Below are 19,426 nucleotides of genomic sequence, written 5' to 3'. Positions count from 1 at the left end.
CGGTGGTCTAGTGCATGGTTAAAGTACTCGGCGGCTGATACTCGGCTAAGGTACACCGTACTCATCCGTAGGTCGCGGGATGGAATGCCGGCTGCGGCGGTTGCAATGTCGATGGAGGCGAAAATGCTTTAGGCCCGTGTGCTCAGATTTGGGTGCATGTTTAAGAACCCCAGCTGGTCGAAATTTCCGGAGCCCTCCACTACGGCGTCTCTCATAATCATATGGTGGTTCTGGGCGTTAAATTCCGCATATTAATCAATCAAGGGACACATAATTCGCAAAATCACGCATACTAGCTTTGTAAAGAGGAACGGCGTAGATATTATATACAATGCTCTTATTAAACTAGCACGCACTTCAAAGACTCATTTTTGCTTCTAAGCATAAAGAAAAAGAACGTTGGAAGAGGATAACACATTAGGCAGCCAAACTTGGCAAGCGCGGGGCCATGGCACAGTGATTGGGCCAGCATGAGATCTTGCGACAATGCGAAGCCGTTTGTTCCGGTAGTCTATTTATGAATTTTCGACCATTCGTCTGGCGGCTCCTCCGCCTGCATCTGCACCGCTGGCGCTGAAACCTGCAGCGTGCTGTCTGGTATCATCCATGCTCTGATATCTCAGCCTCGCGTTAGGTCGGAACACTTTCTGGCACACTTCTTTTACGCATGAAAATGAGCAAATTAATATTCCTTTGTGTCCTTCCTCGAGTTACCGTTTATTTTTTATTTCAAACCCGACGCATTTTCTTGTTCAGCCAATGCCCGTGGCTTCATATTAAAGAAACTTTAAACCCATAAAACAGCCCCAGTTAATCATGGTATATTTCTTAATCATCATCTAGCACCAGGAGTAGCATGTCAGGCGAATAGCCATGGAGGCTAACATCTTCAGCACTTCATTGAAGTATTTCTCGTCTCTCTCTCACACACACTCTCTCTCTCTCTCTCTCTCTCAGTGTTTTCTTTGGTGTTTTTTCTTTGTGCATAGCTTCGTGAGGTTCCTCACAGCCATCACTGCGACCACTCGTCTTCGAGGTGCTGCTGTCCACAACGTGTGTAGAAGGCCGCAGTGGTGGGATGTATTGGCCGTTGTTCGTGTACTGCATAAGCTGGCGCTCGGGCCGACAGCTGGCGATGCCTGGTGGTATAGCTCTGCCGCTATAAAAGGACTCGGGCAGTTTGGCTCTCTTAACCGCGTCAAGTGCAAGAATTGCGACAAGTACGAATCGGCTTAACATTGAAATAAAATAAGCGCGTTGCGTTGCGGCAGTATTGCAGTAAATATACAGCAGTCTGGACCCATCGCCTATACTTACTTCCACTGTGCGCGTGCGACGCAACTGCCACAAGGCGGCTTTTCTTGCTCACTTTATTGGCGAGATTTCATCACTGGGCACTAGTGCAGCACCGCTTGTGGCCGCTGCACAGAATGAAGTTCTCGTTTCTTACACGTTCATGTCACGCAGTACGCGATCTACAGAATGAAGCGTCTGGCAAACTAACCCTCTAATCACTGGCGTAGCCAGATGGTTGGTATAAGATATAAGATGCTGAAGATGCTGTGAACTCCTCCCTTCTCCCCTTCCTTCCTCCCAAAACGTTTCAATTTTGCATGTGTATATATGCACGCACACACAAACGCACACACAAACACGCAACACCAGCTCAACCCCCTCCCTCGAAAAAAATTTGTCTGTGCCTCTGCGTCGAATGTGGAGACACCTCGCTATGAAGCGAACGAGAAGGGAGATCGATCGGGTGGCGCGTTCTCGATAGACGCAACTTTATGAAGCCAGGCCCGTTTTTGATAGACACAAACAATATGACGCCAGTTGGCTGCACATGGGCGCGTCCATCAACGGCGCGTCCCCGCGATCGATTCGCCTCCTCGTTCATTTCATAAAGTGTCAGCGCCGGAAAGCTCGGCACCTTCGCGCAGGTTTCGAGTCTTTTGTTCGCCTGCTGCTCGCTGATAAAACACACGTACGCGACGCTGTCAAGCGAAAAAAACTTTGCACATTCGCCGACACTACTACGACTGCAGCTGTAGCTAACATTCAACCGGGTTAACTCTCGTAAATGTGCCTAAATTCCCAAGGAACTTGTCGAGAACACATCCGGGCACAATTGGTCTGGCGCACTGCGCGGGTAATGCCGAATTTCCGAGTTCGAATACCGCCAAGTGGAATGTTCTTTCTTCGTGAACTTCAAGCTGCTTTGTTCAGGTCATTCTCACATTCCAATTAGAACTAAATATTTTTCCTACACTTTGATTCGTTTTCATTACAGTTAGTTTTATGCTAATAAACTTGCTTTGGACTTAGGAATTCTTTGGTGGAAATACATGGTACCCAAAGAGCAGTGAGAAAGTCTAGACCAAAAAAGAACAGACAGCGTTGTATGTGTCGTCTTTTTTTTTTGTCCTGTGTTTTGATTTTGACTGTATAGTTGACGCCTTATGCATCGCCCTTTGCGTTGGCGAGGCTAACCATAGTATTACTTGCGGGTTATTGAATGTAGCACGGTAGTCTTTGTCTCAGCAAATAAAGACAAACAACACGCACGCTGAATAAATAACTGAAAGAATAATTAACCTGGTTGGTACATGGCTCTGCCACTCTTTCATTATTCTTTCTTTACTCTATCTGAACTTTCAGTGTCTATCACATCGTACATAAGTAGTGTTCTGTTGCATCGAAAAGTACTTTATGTAAAGCAGTTTGTACCTTTAAAGCTGTTTCAAAACATCATTTTGTCGAATAAGAATTTGCAAAACATATGGGGATGTAAGGCTGTTTTGCTTCTTCAAATAGCGTCTTGGTTTGCGCAGAGGTTAATGCTTGACGTATAAAGCACGTTTAGGAGCAGAGTGTGTTACAATGTGCCGGAGCACACACTCGGTGAATATTCACCGTTTACTTGAAGTATTAAATTCAGTTTATTTAGAGAAAACACTGCCTAGGATGAAGAGGCTAAAAACACATTACCTTTGCCCGACTATCTCTGCCAGCCTACTTATCTAGAACAGGAGTTTCTCCATCAGCACTGAATGACCGGCCAAGACTTCAGGGCTATGTAAACTGTGTAACGCAAGTGGTCTTTCTGGGAATGTTTTAGTTTTCTATGTGGTGTGTAGGCTTGTGTGTTCATTTTCAATATTCCGTTCTTTGACGTCGGTGTAAATGAATGTTCCTCGACCGGTAGCCATTGTTGTTTAATTGTAGGGTTGTCTATACAACCGCAAGCTGCCATTGACATAGATAATATTTTTGGTCTGTGAAAATGAGCTTTTTTTAAAGGTGTAAGAATGATCATAGACACGGTAAAAAACTCTTAAGGGTTTAAGGTGGTTAGCTACGTCTGTAGTCGAACTGAAAAACAACCACTTCCAGTTGCATGGCCAACCGTCCAGCGACTCGCATGTGATGGGGTCGATTCCATTGAAAAGTAGCCGCAATCAACAACCGAAGGATACTCACAGCCCGGAAACCTAGCTGACAGCCGCAATGACCAGGAGGGTAACAGATTTCGTCGGACTGCAGTGAACTGCAGCGCGCGCTTTTTGCGTTCATACAGGTGTGCCTAATCCGAGAACGGGACAAAACACGAGGTAAGAGCGAAAGCCTCCAACCTGTGCAGACTTCGCAGTCCGAATGCTCTCGTGTTAAGCCAACTTATTTCTGTCAAAAGACGAGAGACCCGATCTGGCAGAATTAGGAGAAAAAAAGGGGAGAGTTAAGATTAAGTATGCTTTAGATGTGGCATAGGGATCGGACTAAGAATAATCTTGACAGGGGGGGGGGGGGGGGGTGCCTTTTCTATAGTCACATAAGAGGAGGGGGGCATAGTCTCCCCATACAATTATTTAATAGAAAGTGGAGATGCTGCGATGAACCTCTCCCCCCTACCTGAAAGGGAACCCTGAGCACGCTCATGATCGCCATCAAAAACGGCTGTTGTTGGGATATACTGACAGCTTACCCTACAACATGATGCAGCGGCACTTTGATATAGCGCCTTGATTCCCCTCCAGAGCAGTACAGAAGTTGAAAAATAATAAAGGTTGGTGAGGAGGGGAAAGTGTATCCAGATACAATTCGCTAAAAAGAAAAAAAAAGATGCAGCAAACTAATTTCTTTTAAGTCCGGTGATAGGGCACTTATTTGATCTCTTATCTTTAATTGCAGTTAAGTTGCGAGTAGAAGGAACCATATCACAAAAAAGACAGCGTTTAAAGACGCAAGAAAAATAAATGCGAGACGCAGTAAATTGACATGTTTAAAAAAAGAAAAGAAAAAGAAGCAATGAATACACTAGCTCCATAGAGGCAACTAACCACTTCTATAGAAATGATGATAAAATATACTGGGTTTCACGTCTGCTATAGCAGCTCTGTTGTAGTCACTTGCGCACGTGTGGTAGCACGATTCCAAGGTAAAAAAGTATACAAAGTGAGTATTATTGTTTCATCGGTTGAGAACAGAGGCGTTCCTTGTACTCGAGCTCATGGCATTTATGTAAAGTGTGACAATGGTGAATAACTTAGCATTGTAAATGGCTATAAGTAAACGGGTTACGGTTCTGCCTGCCTCGTTCTGCACCTTATCCATTCGACCAAGGTGGGCAAAATGGGTGAGTTTTTTTCAAACGGTTTCCTTTCGGCCCTTTAGATCAATAGCTATAGATGATCACTTATAACTCGATAATTAACATAAGAGCTCTCCAATTTCGCGAAGCCTGTTCCACAGTCGGCACCGTATCTTTACCGATGATGACATTAACTGCTCCTAAGTATAATGCTTTTTCTGTGAGTCAACTTTCTTTGTACAGATGGAGAATGGCACAACAAAGCACCATTGCAACCGTCGCGGTGTGCCTCAAGCCGGCGTTCTTAGCCCCACACTTTTCAATCTAGCGCTACTCGGCCTGGTTGATGCACTTCCAGAATCTGTCCATCTATCAATATATGCAGATGACATCTGCATCTGGGCGTCAGGCGTAACACGCCTTCATTTGCGTGCCCGGCTTCAGAGAGCGGCAAAAATAGCGACAAAGTACCTGGAAGAACGGGGACTAGAGCTGTCATCAGAGAAATGCTCGCTTATAGCATTCACGCATAAGGCTATGAGCCCATATGTTATTAAAATCAACGGACACACGATAAACTACGTGAAGACCCACCGATTCCTCGGAGTCATAGTTGATCGCGACCTCTCCTGGAGCCCTCACATCGCCCACATGAAAACTAAACTCACCACGATCACCCACGTACTGAGGTTTCTTGCTGGAAAAACGTGGGGTGCATCGGTACAAGCAATGCTCCAACTCTACACTGTTTTGTTCCTTGGTTATATGCGATACAGCTTACCCTTGCTTTGCGGGATCCGAAGAACAAACTTGCGCGTCCTCCAGTCGATCCAAGCCCAAGCCCTGAGGATATGCCTTGGCCTCCCCAGATGCGCGTCTACAGCAGAGACAGTCATCATTGCGCGTGATTATCCAGTCAACGCATACATCCGCGTAGACGCTTTGAGAATGCACATAAGACATTTCACTCGGCTTCCATCTCATCACCTAGCCTCACTCCGAACTTCCAGGCCCCACTCAGCGTTCAGCGCAACTGTAGCTCAGCATTGCGCAGTGCTTCCATTGCACTTCACGCATGCAGCACAGCCGCCGATACCATTATGGTGCCTACACCCACTCAAAGCCCTTCTTACAATTCCTGGCATCCAAATTAAGAAAAAGTCGTCGCATCTAGCCCTGAAACAGGCCACATTATTTTTCCTGCAAGAGAAGCACAACGGACGCCTTCACATTTACACGGATGGCTCGGTGTCTTCAGTAAGCTCTGCAGGGGCGGTGGTTATTCCCGCGAGGAACATCACAATTAAATTCATGACATCGCATTTGACGTCGTCGACAGCTGCAGAACTTGCAGCCATTCGTGCAGCTCTGGAGTTTATAGTGAAAGAACCTTGGGGAATTTGGTCGATCTTCTCGGACTCGAAGGCATCTCTTCAATGTCTTATATCACCCTTTCGCCATGGACCTAATGAACAGTTAGTAGCTGAAATAAGGCTTCTTCATCACCAAGCAACCGAAAAACAGCACAGCATAGTGTATCAGTGGATACCAGGTCATTGCGGTATATATGGCAATGACCGCGCAGATGAGGCCGCTAGATCTGCACACGATGGTACCCAATACACAGCCATCCCGTTCTCAAGAACCGACGCAGCTACAAGACTTCGTTCGCTTGCACGTGACCTCACACTGGTACAGTGGAACTCGACAGACTTCACAAACGCGCGCCTGCATAACTTGGATCCCGATCTGCAGCTTCGTCTTCCCCCAAGGATATCTCGAGCTGAGGAGACTCTTCTATGCCGCCTGTGGCTTGGAGTGGCCTTCACGAACGCATACTCTTATCTCATCGGGATGGCCAGCTCTCCTACATGCACTTACTGCAGTTGCGAAGAAACCATCGCGCACCTTCTGTGTGAGTGCACCTGTTTCAACGTGCAAAGACAAGAACTCACTGCAGCTCTGGATAGACTAGACAATCGGCCTTTGTCGGAACAAAGGATTCTGGGTCATTGGCCAAGCCCATCCTCAGCCCAGAAGGCTTTGAAAGCTTTGCTGCGCTTTTTGCGGACAACTGGCCTCAGAGACAGACTTTAGTGTCTTATACTCTTTGATGTTGCCTTTCCTCTGTCGCAATTTTTTTTGTAATTTCTCCCTCTCTTCGCAACATTTATTTTTAACATCTATCATTCCCCTCACCCCTTTCCCCAGCACAGGGTAGCCAGCCGGTCTAAGAACTGGCTAACCTCCCTGTCTTTCCGCTTAAACTTTCTTCCTGTGAGTCAAAACTAGGCTTTCTCAGCTCGTACGCAGAGGTAGCACGCGCATTTTCCAGGAAGGCATGCGGCCACGGAGCCCATGGCAGAAAGTGCTCAGACCCAAGCCGCAACCAAGCTTAGGGATGACAAGAAAAAAAAGCAAGACAGGAGCAAGACAAGATGGTGAATCGGCGAGAAGCCAAAAGAAAAAAAAAGCTGGGAGGAAAAGGGAAAGAAGGATGAAGTGCACGTGGAGACGCCATATTGGAGGAGCGTTCGCACGGGAGAAGCTTGGCGTGGATGACGGAAAAGACAGCAAATGTTCGAGGCAGCCTGGGTCCTGCCCCAGGACTGCAAAGCGTCGAGCCGCCCGAGCTTGTACCTCGGCGAGCTACCGTCTTCGTGCCTCCAGTCGTCTAGCTGGCAGGCGATGCAGCGAGTGGCTGGGACAGGTCAGCGTAACGCCACCGACCTTCAATGAACCTAGGCTCGTGGACACCCGTCTGCAACGGTAACGGCACACGAGCCAGACCAGTTTAGGAGGTGCCCGGAGTTCCTGCTGGCACCAAGTTTCCCGCACGAATGGGAACGACGCCACAACTTGGACAAAGTGCTCTTCCACACCAGCAGAATCAACAACATTCACGGACGCGGTGAGCGACGCTCGGGTGCCAGTGGCCGACACTTAACATCCCGTCCGTCATAGTGACGTGAGTTACTGAGAGGGATGATATGGACGCGCGTGGGATTTGGCTATAGAATAGAAATGGTACAATATTATTACGCACTGGGGACATAGCTATTAATTGATGGCTTTATTGTTATGTGTGTAATCATATATGTTTGTGTTTGAGTGTGTAATGAAGGGTGTATTTGTACCACACCCCATGTCCCCTTGCGTCCATTCCGCTTGACTCAAACATACCAAGCCGGTCGACATTTCGTGGCATGGTGAGCCTTCCCAGGACTCATTTACATTCGTCTCGCGCCCTGGAATGCCTTGAACGGTGGGATGGACCTTGAATGGTTACTGGCGTCTGGACATGCTGCGGGTTTATCTCCGTAAGCATTATTGACGTTTAAAGCCAGGAGCAAAAGCGATTAAATGAAGAACGTGCTAAGGCACGGGCGACTGCAAAAGGGCATGCGGAGAGGCTAAGGCAGCGGATGAACGTGCATATATGCACTTGATCAAGGAAAAGGAGATGATAGAGGAGAAACTGCAGTTACTTGCTCTTGGCAGTACTGAAAACTCCAGACAACAGCATATTGAACAGGAGACGAGTGGAAGGACAGCTTGAAGTTGAAGCTGGCGATGAGAAAAAGCAGCTGGAACTAGAAAAAGACAGCTAGCAGCAGCACCTTATGCAGGCAAAATATAAATATATACAGTGGGACAACAAGGAGCGCAAACCCAACGCATGTGTGCGTTCTACAAACGGTCTTTGCGAGACGGAGCTCCTATCGCTTTGTAAGCTTAACGTTGAACCTTTTCACTGCCTTACGTAGGAGCCGGCTTCCCAAAAAGAGAATGACATGAGATGGCAAAGGGGAGAAGATTGTTCTTTGAGCAGTGAAGAGCCTGGTGCTTTGGCTGTGGCAGCTGAGGTTGTTGAGGAACCTTCATTTAAAAGTATGCGTCTGTTAAAACGTCGAGAGACAAGGGGCGGCATTCTTGAACATAAAGGCGTTGTTCGGACGCTCATGTCTCAGTGCGCAGGGAGGGAACGCCTCATGTTTGGTCGGAACCTTTGCGGCACAGTGGCTAAGAATTCTGTTGAACTCCTTGATGTCCTCATGCGGTGTTTTAGACTCTAGTGTATCCCAACACGCTTCTAAGCGTCTTCCTTGCACGTGCCTTGTCAGCGAGTGACAACTTTCTTTCGGATGATATGGGACGCAATAACATGAGCATTGAGTTCATGACTGGATGCTGTCTTAAGAAACTTGACATTGGACAACGAAATTGATTAGTTGGTAGAGATTGAGCTGGTTGTGAACATGCATTTCAGGTGCTTTGTGATCTGATGTACGTTGCTATCGAACAGTTCTTTGGTGTATCCTTGAAACTGTTCTTTCTTACAATGTTAATAGTTCATTGATTGTATTTGAGCTGAATTGGGTGATCACATGACTACCAGAGCAAAAGACTGGTGTTCTTAGTGAATATTCAAGTTGTTGTTCAATATCGACAGTGTGCAGAGGAAGGTCAATGAAACATAAAGTGCTCAGGACGTCCACTGAAGTATTAGTGATGTGCAGTGAAGTGTTCACGGCGCGCACTCAATATTTAGTTACGTACAATGCAGCGGTGACGTGCGTGGTGACAAAGTGTGTTGTGATGAAGCGCGGTGCTGGTGCAGTGAAGCGTCGGCTATACGTCCAACGAGGTGAGGTATGACGTGAAATGTGGTGCCCATGTGAAGAAAGGTTTTAAGGAGCAAGAACTCGAGAACGTGTGGGCTATCTTATCAGGGATGACAAGTAAACAAAGAAAAACAAGACGGGTGCAAGACAAGATGATGAATGAGTGAGAGGCTGAAAGAGAAAAGCTTAGAGGAGAATAAGGAGAAGGAAAAAGTACACGTGGAGACGCCATTATTGGAGGAGCGTGCGCACGGAAGAAGCTTGGCGTGGACGACGGAGAAGATGACAGATGTTCGAGGCAGCCTAGGTCCTGCCCCAGGACTGCAACGCGTCGAGACCCACCCGAGTTTGTACCTCGGCGAGCTACCGTGTTCGTGGATCCGGTCGTCTAGCTGGCAGGCGATGCAGCGAGAAGCTGGGACAGGTCAGCGTAACGCCACCGACCTTCAAAAAACCCAGGCTCGTGAACACCCGTCTGCAACGTAACGGCGCACGAGCCAGACCAAACAAGGAGATGCCCAGAATCAACATATTTGCACAGCGCAAGACTAGGAGTAGTTACAACGTAACTACTCGTAGTCTTGCGCTGTGCAATTATGTTGATTCCCAATCACCAACTAGCCCAAGCATCTGTCTTATCAAGAGATGCCCGGAGTTCCTGCCGGCACCAACAGTTTCCTCCGCGAATAGGAACGACGCCATCGCTTGGACAGAGTGCTCTTCCACACCAGCAGAATCAACAGCATTCACGGACGCAGTGAGCGACGCTTGAGTGTCAGCGGCTGTCAGTTTACATCCCGTCCATCATAGCGACACGAGTTAGTGAGTGGGATGATATGGACGCAGGTGCGATTTGGCTAGAACAAAAATGGTACAATATTATTTCGCTCTGAGGACATATATATCCCCATGCTTTTCAATGGTGGCTTTATATTTCTGTGTGTAATCGTTTGTGTTTGTGTTTGAGTGTGTTGTGAAAGGTGTTTTTGTGCCACACCCCGTGTCCCCTTCTTGCGTCCATTCCTCTTGACTCAACCATACCGAGCCGGGCGACAACATATCGTGACAAGCATATACAGAGCTTGTAATTAAACCAAATCATAACGTGATTTTCCCCACTAAGAAACTACTAAGTATTTTCTATGTACATCGTTGCTTCTCTGAACGTAAGAAATAGGGATTCGGAGAAAACATTACTTTAAACAGCCAGCCTTGGTAAGTATGCAGCCACTTCCTCTGTTCATTCCTTGGCGAAGCATGAGACGTCTCGCATTCTCGCAGGGACGTTTTTTAACACGTGTTTTAGTCTAAGGTTCACAAAGACATCAGTTACGTATTTCAGTCATGGATATGACGTTGATAAAATGCGCGCCACCAAACGAGACAGAAACGCCAAGTCTGCGCGGAAGGTGCAGCACAGTTACAGCGAAAGCGAGAAGAGCGCTTTCTGTACACTGATTGGATAACTACTGCAAGCACACTTGCTTGATACCCACTAGGTAACTTAATATATTTATTTGGGTAGTAGGCCGGCATTCGCTATGTTATTTTTCGTCATTCTTCTGGGAAGCGTGGTATGCGCTAAACACTTACAAGGAATTCTGTGCCAATTGTTCATGCAGTAACTAACCACGATGAAGAATTATGGCTGAAGTGGGTACGCGCCACAGATAATACAGGAACAAGAACAAGCTTTTGTAATGGGTTAGAGCCTTGGATGACCCACTCGTTACGCTATTCGCATTGTGCGATGACTGGTTGTTCTTTCGCTGTTTTAAAACGATTTATACGTATTAACGCAATTGCTTTCCCGACATCAAGCCCGCCTAAGGCAATTTTGAGAAGTCACAAGAACTGGTATAGCTCAGTGGTAGAATACTGGGTTGGCATCCAGCGGACCCGGGTTTAAGCCCCACTGGTGCTGGGTCAAGCCTGCCTAAAGCAACTTTGAGATAAAGTTACAAGAACCGGTGTAACTGCGGGGTAGAATACTGAGCTGCACCTAGGGGACCTGGGTTCGAGCCCCACTGTGTCATTGGTGCTAGTTTATTTTTTCTAATTTTGCGCGATGTGGTTACGGACACCGGCGGCGGCGGTGGACAACTGCGTGTGACCCGAGTTGTGATCTCATAACAGCTTTCGCTGTAAAACTTTTGAAAAAATATTCCCTCGCCTGGAATCGAACTTCTGATTCCTCGGCCCGTGATCGCAGGAGCCCGACGCTCTACGGACTGTTTACGTAGCACTATACTCAATCAATGCTCGCCTTTTCTGCAGGCAGCTGCTTTTATCTACAGCGAGCAGTGTTAAAACATACCACGAGCCGGGATGATACTTCATATCAACCCGGCTCCGCCACCTCGATTCCGTGTTGACCACACACTTGTGGTGCTATTCTTGACATACTAGAAAAAACGCAAAACAGTGCCTGGTCAATTTGTTCTCTCGCGCACTACTTCAAGTGTCGCTGCTTTATGTCTAGCCTGATAAAGTTCCTGTTTAACCTTGTTTTCTTCCCTGCCTTTTTTTTCGCGCAGGGCGGGGTGCTTTCTTGCGGTGGTCGCTACTGCTACTTGCGATGGCGGCCCTGGCAGCGCTGCTCTTGGCGACGTCTGTGGAAGGCCGAAGCGCCAAGATGCAGTGGCCGCGGTTCGCGTACTGCATCAGCCGGAAAGCGGGCCCATTGCTGGCTACGCCCAGTGGACGCTGTGCCTCCAGAAAGATGCGCGGACAGTTCAATGCCATGAAAGCAGCAAACTGCGTGAATTGTGACAAGTACGAACCACCGCATCCTTGAGTTGAAATAAGTGTCTGGGCCTTTTAGCAGTTGTATGGTAGACTCGGACCTTCCTACGGGGCCGAAACCTGGAGGCTTATACGATTAAGTAGAGCATTCAACTTCACTTGGGAATGAGTCGGTGATCCATAGAGAGGAAAATGAAAGCAACCACTGTCTTTTGTGCATTGACGTGTGGCGACTCAAAAGCTAAAACCTTCTTCTTCTTCTTCTTCTTCTTCTTCTTCTTCTTCTTCTTCTTCTTCTTCTTCTTCTTCTTCTTCTTCTTCTTCTTCTTCTTCTTCTTCTTCTTCTTCTTCTTCTTCTTCTTCTTCTTCTTCTTCTTCTTTCGACGTGCTCATCCCCACCCTCCGAAAGCTTTCGGCGCCCCTCCCATGGTTTCGCGTTGCCTTCAGTGTAAGCTCACCCCTAATTAGGCGGCGATGTCGGGTGATGACGTCACAATGTTTTGTGATTTGTGACGCTATTAAAGACAGTTTTTTTTTCCCATCGGTCATATTGACGCCGAAGCTCAACTTTCATGTTTGACGACACCCATTGCTTTCTTCTCCCTAATAGGGGTAACCTTAAATGGGCCTGCGACCCTTTTTTGAGCATGGTTGGAAAAGGCTGCTGATGAGTAGTAATGGTTTCCGAGGGGTAAATAATATGTAAGTAATATATACGTAGTAATATATACGTAGTTAAAAACAGCAAGAAGTAAACCGCAACAAGAATTAACACAAGACAGCGCTTCACACAGCGCTGGTCCTGTATGGTTTTTTTGGACGTGTTTACTTTGCACTGTCTTTTAACTACGGATACCTATCTGCTGGCTCGCATCCACTTTCTTGTAAAAAACAATACAGCGCAGCATGCAGCCTGGAATGTGCAATTAATTCTGTAGGTCAGTTAGAAATCACTCCCGCTTTTCTCGACAAATGATGCCAGAAACGTAAATGACCACCCCACAAATCCAGACTCCACGGCCACTGGTTGATTTGAGCATGGTGGGCTGCGTAGTTATAGCGACTGCCGCGAGATGTCGCCACGCGCACGATAGCGCTCACACCGAGAGTACGGCGTGTATTTGAAGGAAACAAATAAGAAAAAGGGCTCAAGTTCATGCAGTATGCTGATGAAAGCAAGTAAGTTCTTGTTCCCATTTAGCCCCCTCCCTCTCTACGCAGCTTTCAGTGCGCTCGGTAACAGAAAAGGAGAAAGAAAAGGTGCGGACGGCAAATCCTTGTAACTGCGCTCGTATGGTCACGGATTCTGAACATTTCTGCGGCGGTTGATTTGTGAGGCAGTAAACTGCTCTTATGAAGCCATTCAATAACAACTTTTAAAGTGTTGCAAGGCTCCTTTAAGGGAGAAAAATGAAGCAGAATGCTGTGATGAAGGCTGCTCTCCCGTTCACTTTCCTGGTTATACGAGACCTACGCACGCGTACGAGATTTAACTCTGGTAATGTACGCAGCTACACTCGTAGCCTGCAAGCGTATTACGTGTCCTCTCTTTCCTTCCTTTTTTTATTGTTTCCCCTCCATTTGCAACTTCCCTCGTGTAGTGTATCGAACCCGGTAAAACGTGGTTCACCTCCCTGCCTTTACTTTCACTTTCTTTTTGCACTCGATGCCACGGAAGCGACTTGCATTTTCTTTCACCGATGACGTCACGTGCAACGTTGGTCACGTGAACATCAGCAGGAGGCTTCTGACGGCTTCTGACTCGTGGGCCGATACCTAAAGTTATAAAATCTGGCACAGTCGAGACCCTCGCTATGAAGCGAACGCGAAGAGGAATCGATCGGAAGACGCGTTCCGGATAGACGCATCTGTATTTGAAGCCAGGCCCATTTTTCGCCTGACACAAAGAATATTAAACCAGTTTGATTCCCGCGGGTGCGTCTATCAAGAACGGGTGCCCGATTGATTTCCTTTCTCGTTCATTTCATGAACAGTCTCGGCCCCGGGGAGTTTGATGCGTTTGCGTAGGGTTCAATTCTTTGTTCCACTGTCGCCTGCTTATAAAGCGCACGCTTGATGCGACGCCATCGAGCAAAAAACGCTTGCTAACACCCATATGGTGAAGTGTACATTTGCACAAATAGCCAAGGACGTGGTCGAATATTGTATATACGCAGCCGGTGTCTTTGCACGCTTACAAGAAGGATCCAGAAATGGCGCAACCATCGCCTGCAGTCTCAAATTGCACGCTGTTTCGCGATTCTCCGCTTCCTTTATGTTCTCCTCCTTCTCCTCCTTCTGCTCCTCCTCCTCCTTCTTCTCCTCCTCCTCCTTCTCCTCCTCCTTCTCCTCTTCCTCTGTGAACTTCGAGCTGAAATATCAAGTTGCGCCGGCTCCTCCAGTTCGCGGGACGGTCCCTCGCTTCTGAACATTCTCACTATGCATTCCTGCCTCCATGTAGCCACACCTATTCTTGCACCCCAAAAATTATTAAACTCGGTTGATCCCCGTTAAGGAAAGCCCAATGTTTAGTCGGCCACTTGAATAAGACATAACAAAACAGGTACAACCGAACTTGGCACAACCACTAGTGCTGTGGGTTCAGATATACCGCCAGCGGCAAGTTGCCTCTTGGTCAGCTTTATTCTGCCTTGTCAAACATCATAATTTTTCTATTCAGATAAAGATTATGAGTAACTCCCTCTTTGCTTTGCATTTTTTTTTCTACTCATCACATATTCCTAAAACTTTGCTTGGCAACTAACCTGTCATCGGTACCGACAATTCAGCTTTGGCGAGGCTCATTCTTATCTTGCTTACGTGTTACATAAAGTGCGATCAGAGTCATAGTCATAGTCATAGGGCTAAGTAACTAACCAACCAAAAAATTAAACCAGTTTATCGTTTTGCTAAGTCTCTGTTATCTTGTTTCTCTGTCGGCGATCTCAGTGTCGATTACACCGTATATAAGGCGTCTTTTGATGCATCTAACAGCGCTGCAAATAGTTAATCTGAACGCCCTGTCTTCCATCCAAGAAACAACTCTGTGACCGATGATGAAGTTATAACAACGGAACTGCTTAGGCGTTTTATGAGGCCGTGTATCGCAGACAGAAAACTGCGCCTAAGTGTGAAGTCAACAAGTAATGCCAAAATAACCCCACCCAAGCCTACGCTTGGCTATGGCGTCCCCTCGTGAAGACAAATTAAGCTTAGTCAAGACCAGTCAAGCCTGCATCCAAACGTTTAACTCGGCAAGTTGGTGTGCTTCCATCTTGAACGAATAAACAGTGCGACAATATGGTGGCTAGCGACAGAAGACGAGGACGAGAGGAGGAACGATAGACAACAGCGTTGACTGGTAATTATAACAATTTTTCAAAACGAAGCAGGAAAAATAGAGTCGATAAAAAACAACGAAAACAACCACCGCGCATGCTCAAGGTGACAAAAAGTAGCAAAACAGGAAAACATGCGTGTCTGATCAGACATGAACATGACGCAAACTATCCATGAGGTACGACACTTTTGCATCTGATAATGCCAACAAAGAAAGAGAGAGATGCAGGGAAAGGCTGGCAGGTTAACCAGACGCACGTCCGGCTTGCCACCCTGTGTACTAGAATAAAGGGGCAAAAGCTGAGACAAGAGATGAGAAGGGAAGACAGATACACAGAACCACGAGCTCACTTGGTGGATCACATGCAGTCTACAGGTGGTCGCTCAGATTTGCTGAGTTCAGGTACTTCACTATCACTTTAGTTGATTTCTGCGCTATCGAAGTGCAAGTCGAAGATTCTAGAATGTGCTGTACTGAAAATGCTCCATGTGGGTATCGAACTCGGGTCGTACTGAAAATTGGCTGACTGATAAACTTATGACCTCCCATGCATGTAGCGCTTTCTTTCAAACTAATGTTAGTTCGAATCATCGCTTCTTTTTTGTGCTTCCTCTAGCGGTCCTCTCTGTCCGTCCTGCTGTTTATTCGTTCAATATAGTTAAGGGAACAGTAAAGAAAAAAAATGAGTTGTTTTAGTTTAGTAAACTGCCCATGAGAACTCTAATGTCCTAAGTTTCATTGTCATAAGTTCATTGTTAGCAGAGAGAACGAAGGTTAAAATTTCATATTTAAGTTTTGTGCCGTAATCTCTGTGCGTGACGAAAGAAATTCCAATGTATGTTTTGTATTTCAGCGGCACTGGCTCAGTAACACTTTCTAAAACTTCGTATGCTAGGTCTATGACACTCACCGATTACAATTTAGTTCAATTTTATTGATTATAAGCTAAATACATAGACCCAGTAGACGCCTTCAAATTCTATGACGTCACAGTGTTCGGTTCGGGAATCTCAAAGTGACGTCATCACCCACAGTTCCTTTTTGCGCGTTTTATCGCTTACCAACCGTTGTGTCGTGGTAATAGTGCTGTTTTCGGGATTGTGAAAATGTACTTTACTAATACGCGAAAAAGCGTTTTGCTCTTTATTGTCTCTGTAAACCTGGTTGAGCCAAGTTACTCACAGTAAAGCCTAAAAACGCGTGGCTAATTTAAGTTAACCTAATTAGCCCTCATAAGCCCCAATTCAGACGATTTAGGCTACACTTGGATAAGCTATTCCTACTAATGCCTTATTTCGCCCGACTTAATTGCAATTGAGTGCAAATATGTTCAACTAGGCCCACTTATGGTAAGCCCAACATATATATGGAGAGAAGGAATCAAACAAGAATAGAGAGAAAGAAACTGAGAAGGATAAAAACAGACAGAGAAATAAAGCGTAGCCTATAGTCATGTACAGTTCAGTATCGCAACGAGATGTGGAAAAAATTATAGTACTTTATTATAATAATTGTTGGTGTTTAACGTCCCAAAGCCACCATATGATTATGAGAGGCGCCATAGTGGAGGAATCCGTAAATTTCGAGCACGTGGGTTTTTTAACGTGCACTTAAATCTAAGCACACAGACCTGAAGCATTTTCGCCTCCATCGAAAATGCTGCTGCCGCGGCCGGCATTCAATACCGCGACCTGGGGTTCAGCAGCCGAGTGCCTTGGCAGACTACCGTGGAGGGTTAAAATAAAAGACAGTGAGGATGAGGGAAATGAGAATGAAAAAGAGTAAAAGGATAGCAATGTAGGCTACAGTACATCAAGATAGGTGAAAGAGAGAAGAGGGCGAGGATTAGGGAAACAATAACAAAGACACCAGCTCTTCTGTTCGCACATTCTTCGCACGAACAGTGCGTAGCTGCTCCAATTTCGTTTGCAAAACACTCGACAGAGGGCAACCACTACCTTGTTGTTTCTCTTCTGATGATGTGTGTGTGTGTGTGTGTTTACACTTCTATTCCTCCCTCTCATTCCTTTTTTCCTACTTTGCTGTCTCCCCTCACTCCTTCTCCAGTGCACGGTAGTCAACCAGATGTTTGCTTTCCAGTAAGCCTTCCCACCTTCACGCTTCTCATATTATTATCTTTCAATGTTACAGGTATTTCCATTGCATGGCCAACTGGCTGGCGATTCACAAGTGCAAGGGACGGTTCAAACGGAAAGTCGCCACAGTCATCAGCTACTGCAGGGAGGACTCGCAGCGCGAATCCCCAGCTGAAAGACGCGCGGACGAGGCTGCAAACCGATATGGCCGGTCCGGAGGAAACTGCGCTGCGCGCTATTTGCGACGAAACAAATGCGCCTACAATCCGAAAACGAAGCAGTGCAAGTGGTGAACGCGGAAGTCTCCCACCAGGGAAGACTGAGGCGACTCGCTTCTTCGTCCATAACAATGTCTGTTCCTGTCAGAACCCTCATAAATACGTTTGAGCAGAATAAACGAGGGAAAGAGCGTAAACGTATACTTGAAGGTCAACTTATCGGCGAGTCGGTTGAACATATCGTCGGGAAACAGTGCGAAAGACCAACACAGCAAATGCACACATACAACCACAGGTAGCGCTACACCTGTGGTATGCAGTGCGTGTGGAGAGGAAGAAGAAACTGCCGAACACTTGATAATGTTATGTAAAGGGCTTCACCCTATAGTTCAGGATGATGGCGCAGAGTTTTTCAAAGCACTGGGGTTTAGAAACAGAGAGGGCAAAATAGACTTTAAGCGGGTAGAATTAACTAGAAGGAGGTCATCTGATTGGCGGCTAAAGTCAAGGCACGAGTGAAAATTAAACCCTTCACTGCAAAGTACGAGTCCTATACCTCACTATTTAAAGGGAAAAAAATCTAATTTTCGGTTCATTAAGTATTACGGCTTGGTGGCGTTAACCAAAACCCGACCTAAAGAGTACAGCCATATCGATCCATCCATCCATCCATTCACAAGTACAACCCCACGTGTGGTTGCCTTTACCATACTGGCGTTTTCCTACGTAAATATACCAGTTGAGATTTATTTGGAATGGCAGAAAGGTCGAGCCCGCATAGTTCCTGTATCTTGCTAGTCCGCGCATGTGGAAAAATGAAAATAACGAGCATAAAAGGGCTCAGAGTCCTTTATCGGGGGGGGGGGGGGTGTACCACAGTGCCTCCCCCCACCAAAATGGTCGAATCCGAAGAAAAACAAGCTCCGCCTTTGAATTTAAAAATAAAAATGAAGCGATGACCGTCATGCTTTACAACAATGGTCTGCGATCAGTTCCCAGCTTTTCGAGGGGTTTATTATGAACCAAGCTTTGTGTAAAGAACTTTCCGTTACATTTTCCAATAACTGATCAATAAAAGGAACGTAACACCAACTCATTAGGTACACCATACAATAATGTGCTCTTTTTCTTTTCGGTTTGTGAGGTGCATAAGACATTGTGTATGGAGTTATATACATTTGCGAAGTCTTCGTATGGTTGTCTGCACGTATTGCTTTACTTTCAATTGAAGTTATGTGTGGCCACATGGCCACGTTGATTAGTTGGGCTGCTCTGTTGCTTTACTTGCACTAAATCATGAACATACTTGCATGCCGAATGCGCATAGGAAGAAGCACCTATGTCATGAAATATGCTTTAGATCTGCCCATCTTTATTTGTGAGAAAGAGATACAATAAACGACCCCTTCAACTAAATGATGAAAGCAAGCAGTTCTATGAATGCGACATCCGAGGTTGGTGATCACCATTATCTTTAAAAAATCACGCACATCTCCCTGTAAAAGGAACCCTGAGTAGTTTGCAAAGTGGCCATGGGTCGGCTTGAGGCTCATGCTCATGTCTTCGTTAGTACTACTAGGCTGTGTAGGAGTAAGCGCTTTTATCATACAGATACAGAGCAGCGCCGCTGGGCACTCATACCAAAGCACGTGCCGGATAGGGTGCCTGAATGGTTTCCCTCGCCCGCCGCTCCGTACAGGGTGGGGACAACCGCGTCGTCTGCTAGAGCGTCCGCCATTACATATCTCACCCCAACGAAACACACTGCCTGCGCGCGCGTATGAGGAGAGTTTGAGAAGAGTTTAGTGCGAGAA

At 46.5% G+C, this 19,426-nt stretch overlaps 1 protein-coding gene across 1 annotated transcript; it reads left to right on the top strand.

Moving 5' to 3' along the window:
* Positions 1-4,518: 4,518 nt before the first annotated feature.
* LOC119173430 (uncharacterized) lies at positions 4,519-17,809 on the top strand. Its single transcript, XM_037424254.2, has 3 exons — positions 4,519-4,633; positions 11,751-11,988; positions 17,450-17,809. Exons 1-3 carry the CDS (start codon positions 4,630-4,632, stop codon positions 17,685-17,687), a joined length of 480 nt encoding a protein of 159 aa, XP_037280151.2. The 5' UTR covers positions 4,519-4,629; the 3' UTR covers positions 17,688-17,809.
* Positions 17,810-19,426: the final 1,617 nt, after the last annotated feature.

The sequence above is a fragment of the Rhipicephalus microplus genome, chromosome 5 (genome assembly GCF_043290135.1).
Source record: "Rhipicephalus microplus isolate Deutch F79 chromosome 5, USDA_Rmic, whole genome shotgun sequence".
In the NCBI taxonomy this organism is placed as follows: Eukaryota; Metazoa; Arthropoda; class Arachnida; order Ixodida; family Ixodidae; genus Rhipicephalus; species Rhipicephalus microplus.
This window is presented reverse-complemented; position numbering and strand designations above follow the sequence as displayed.

Coding starts and splice junctions, on each gene's coding strand:
- LOC119173430 (XM_037424254.2), top strand. Junction 11,989..17,449: donor AACTGCGTGAATTGTGACAA/GTACGAACCACC, acceptor TCAATGTTACAG/GTATTTCCATTGCATGGCCA.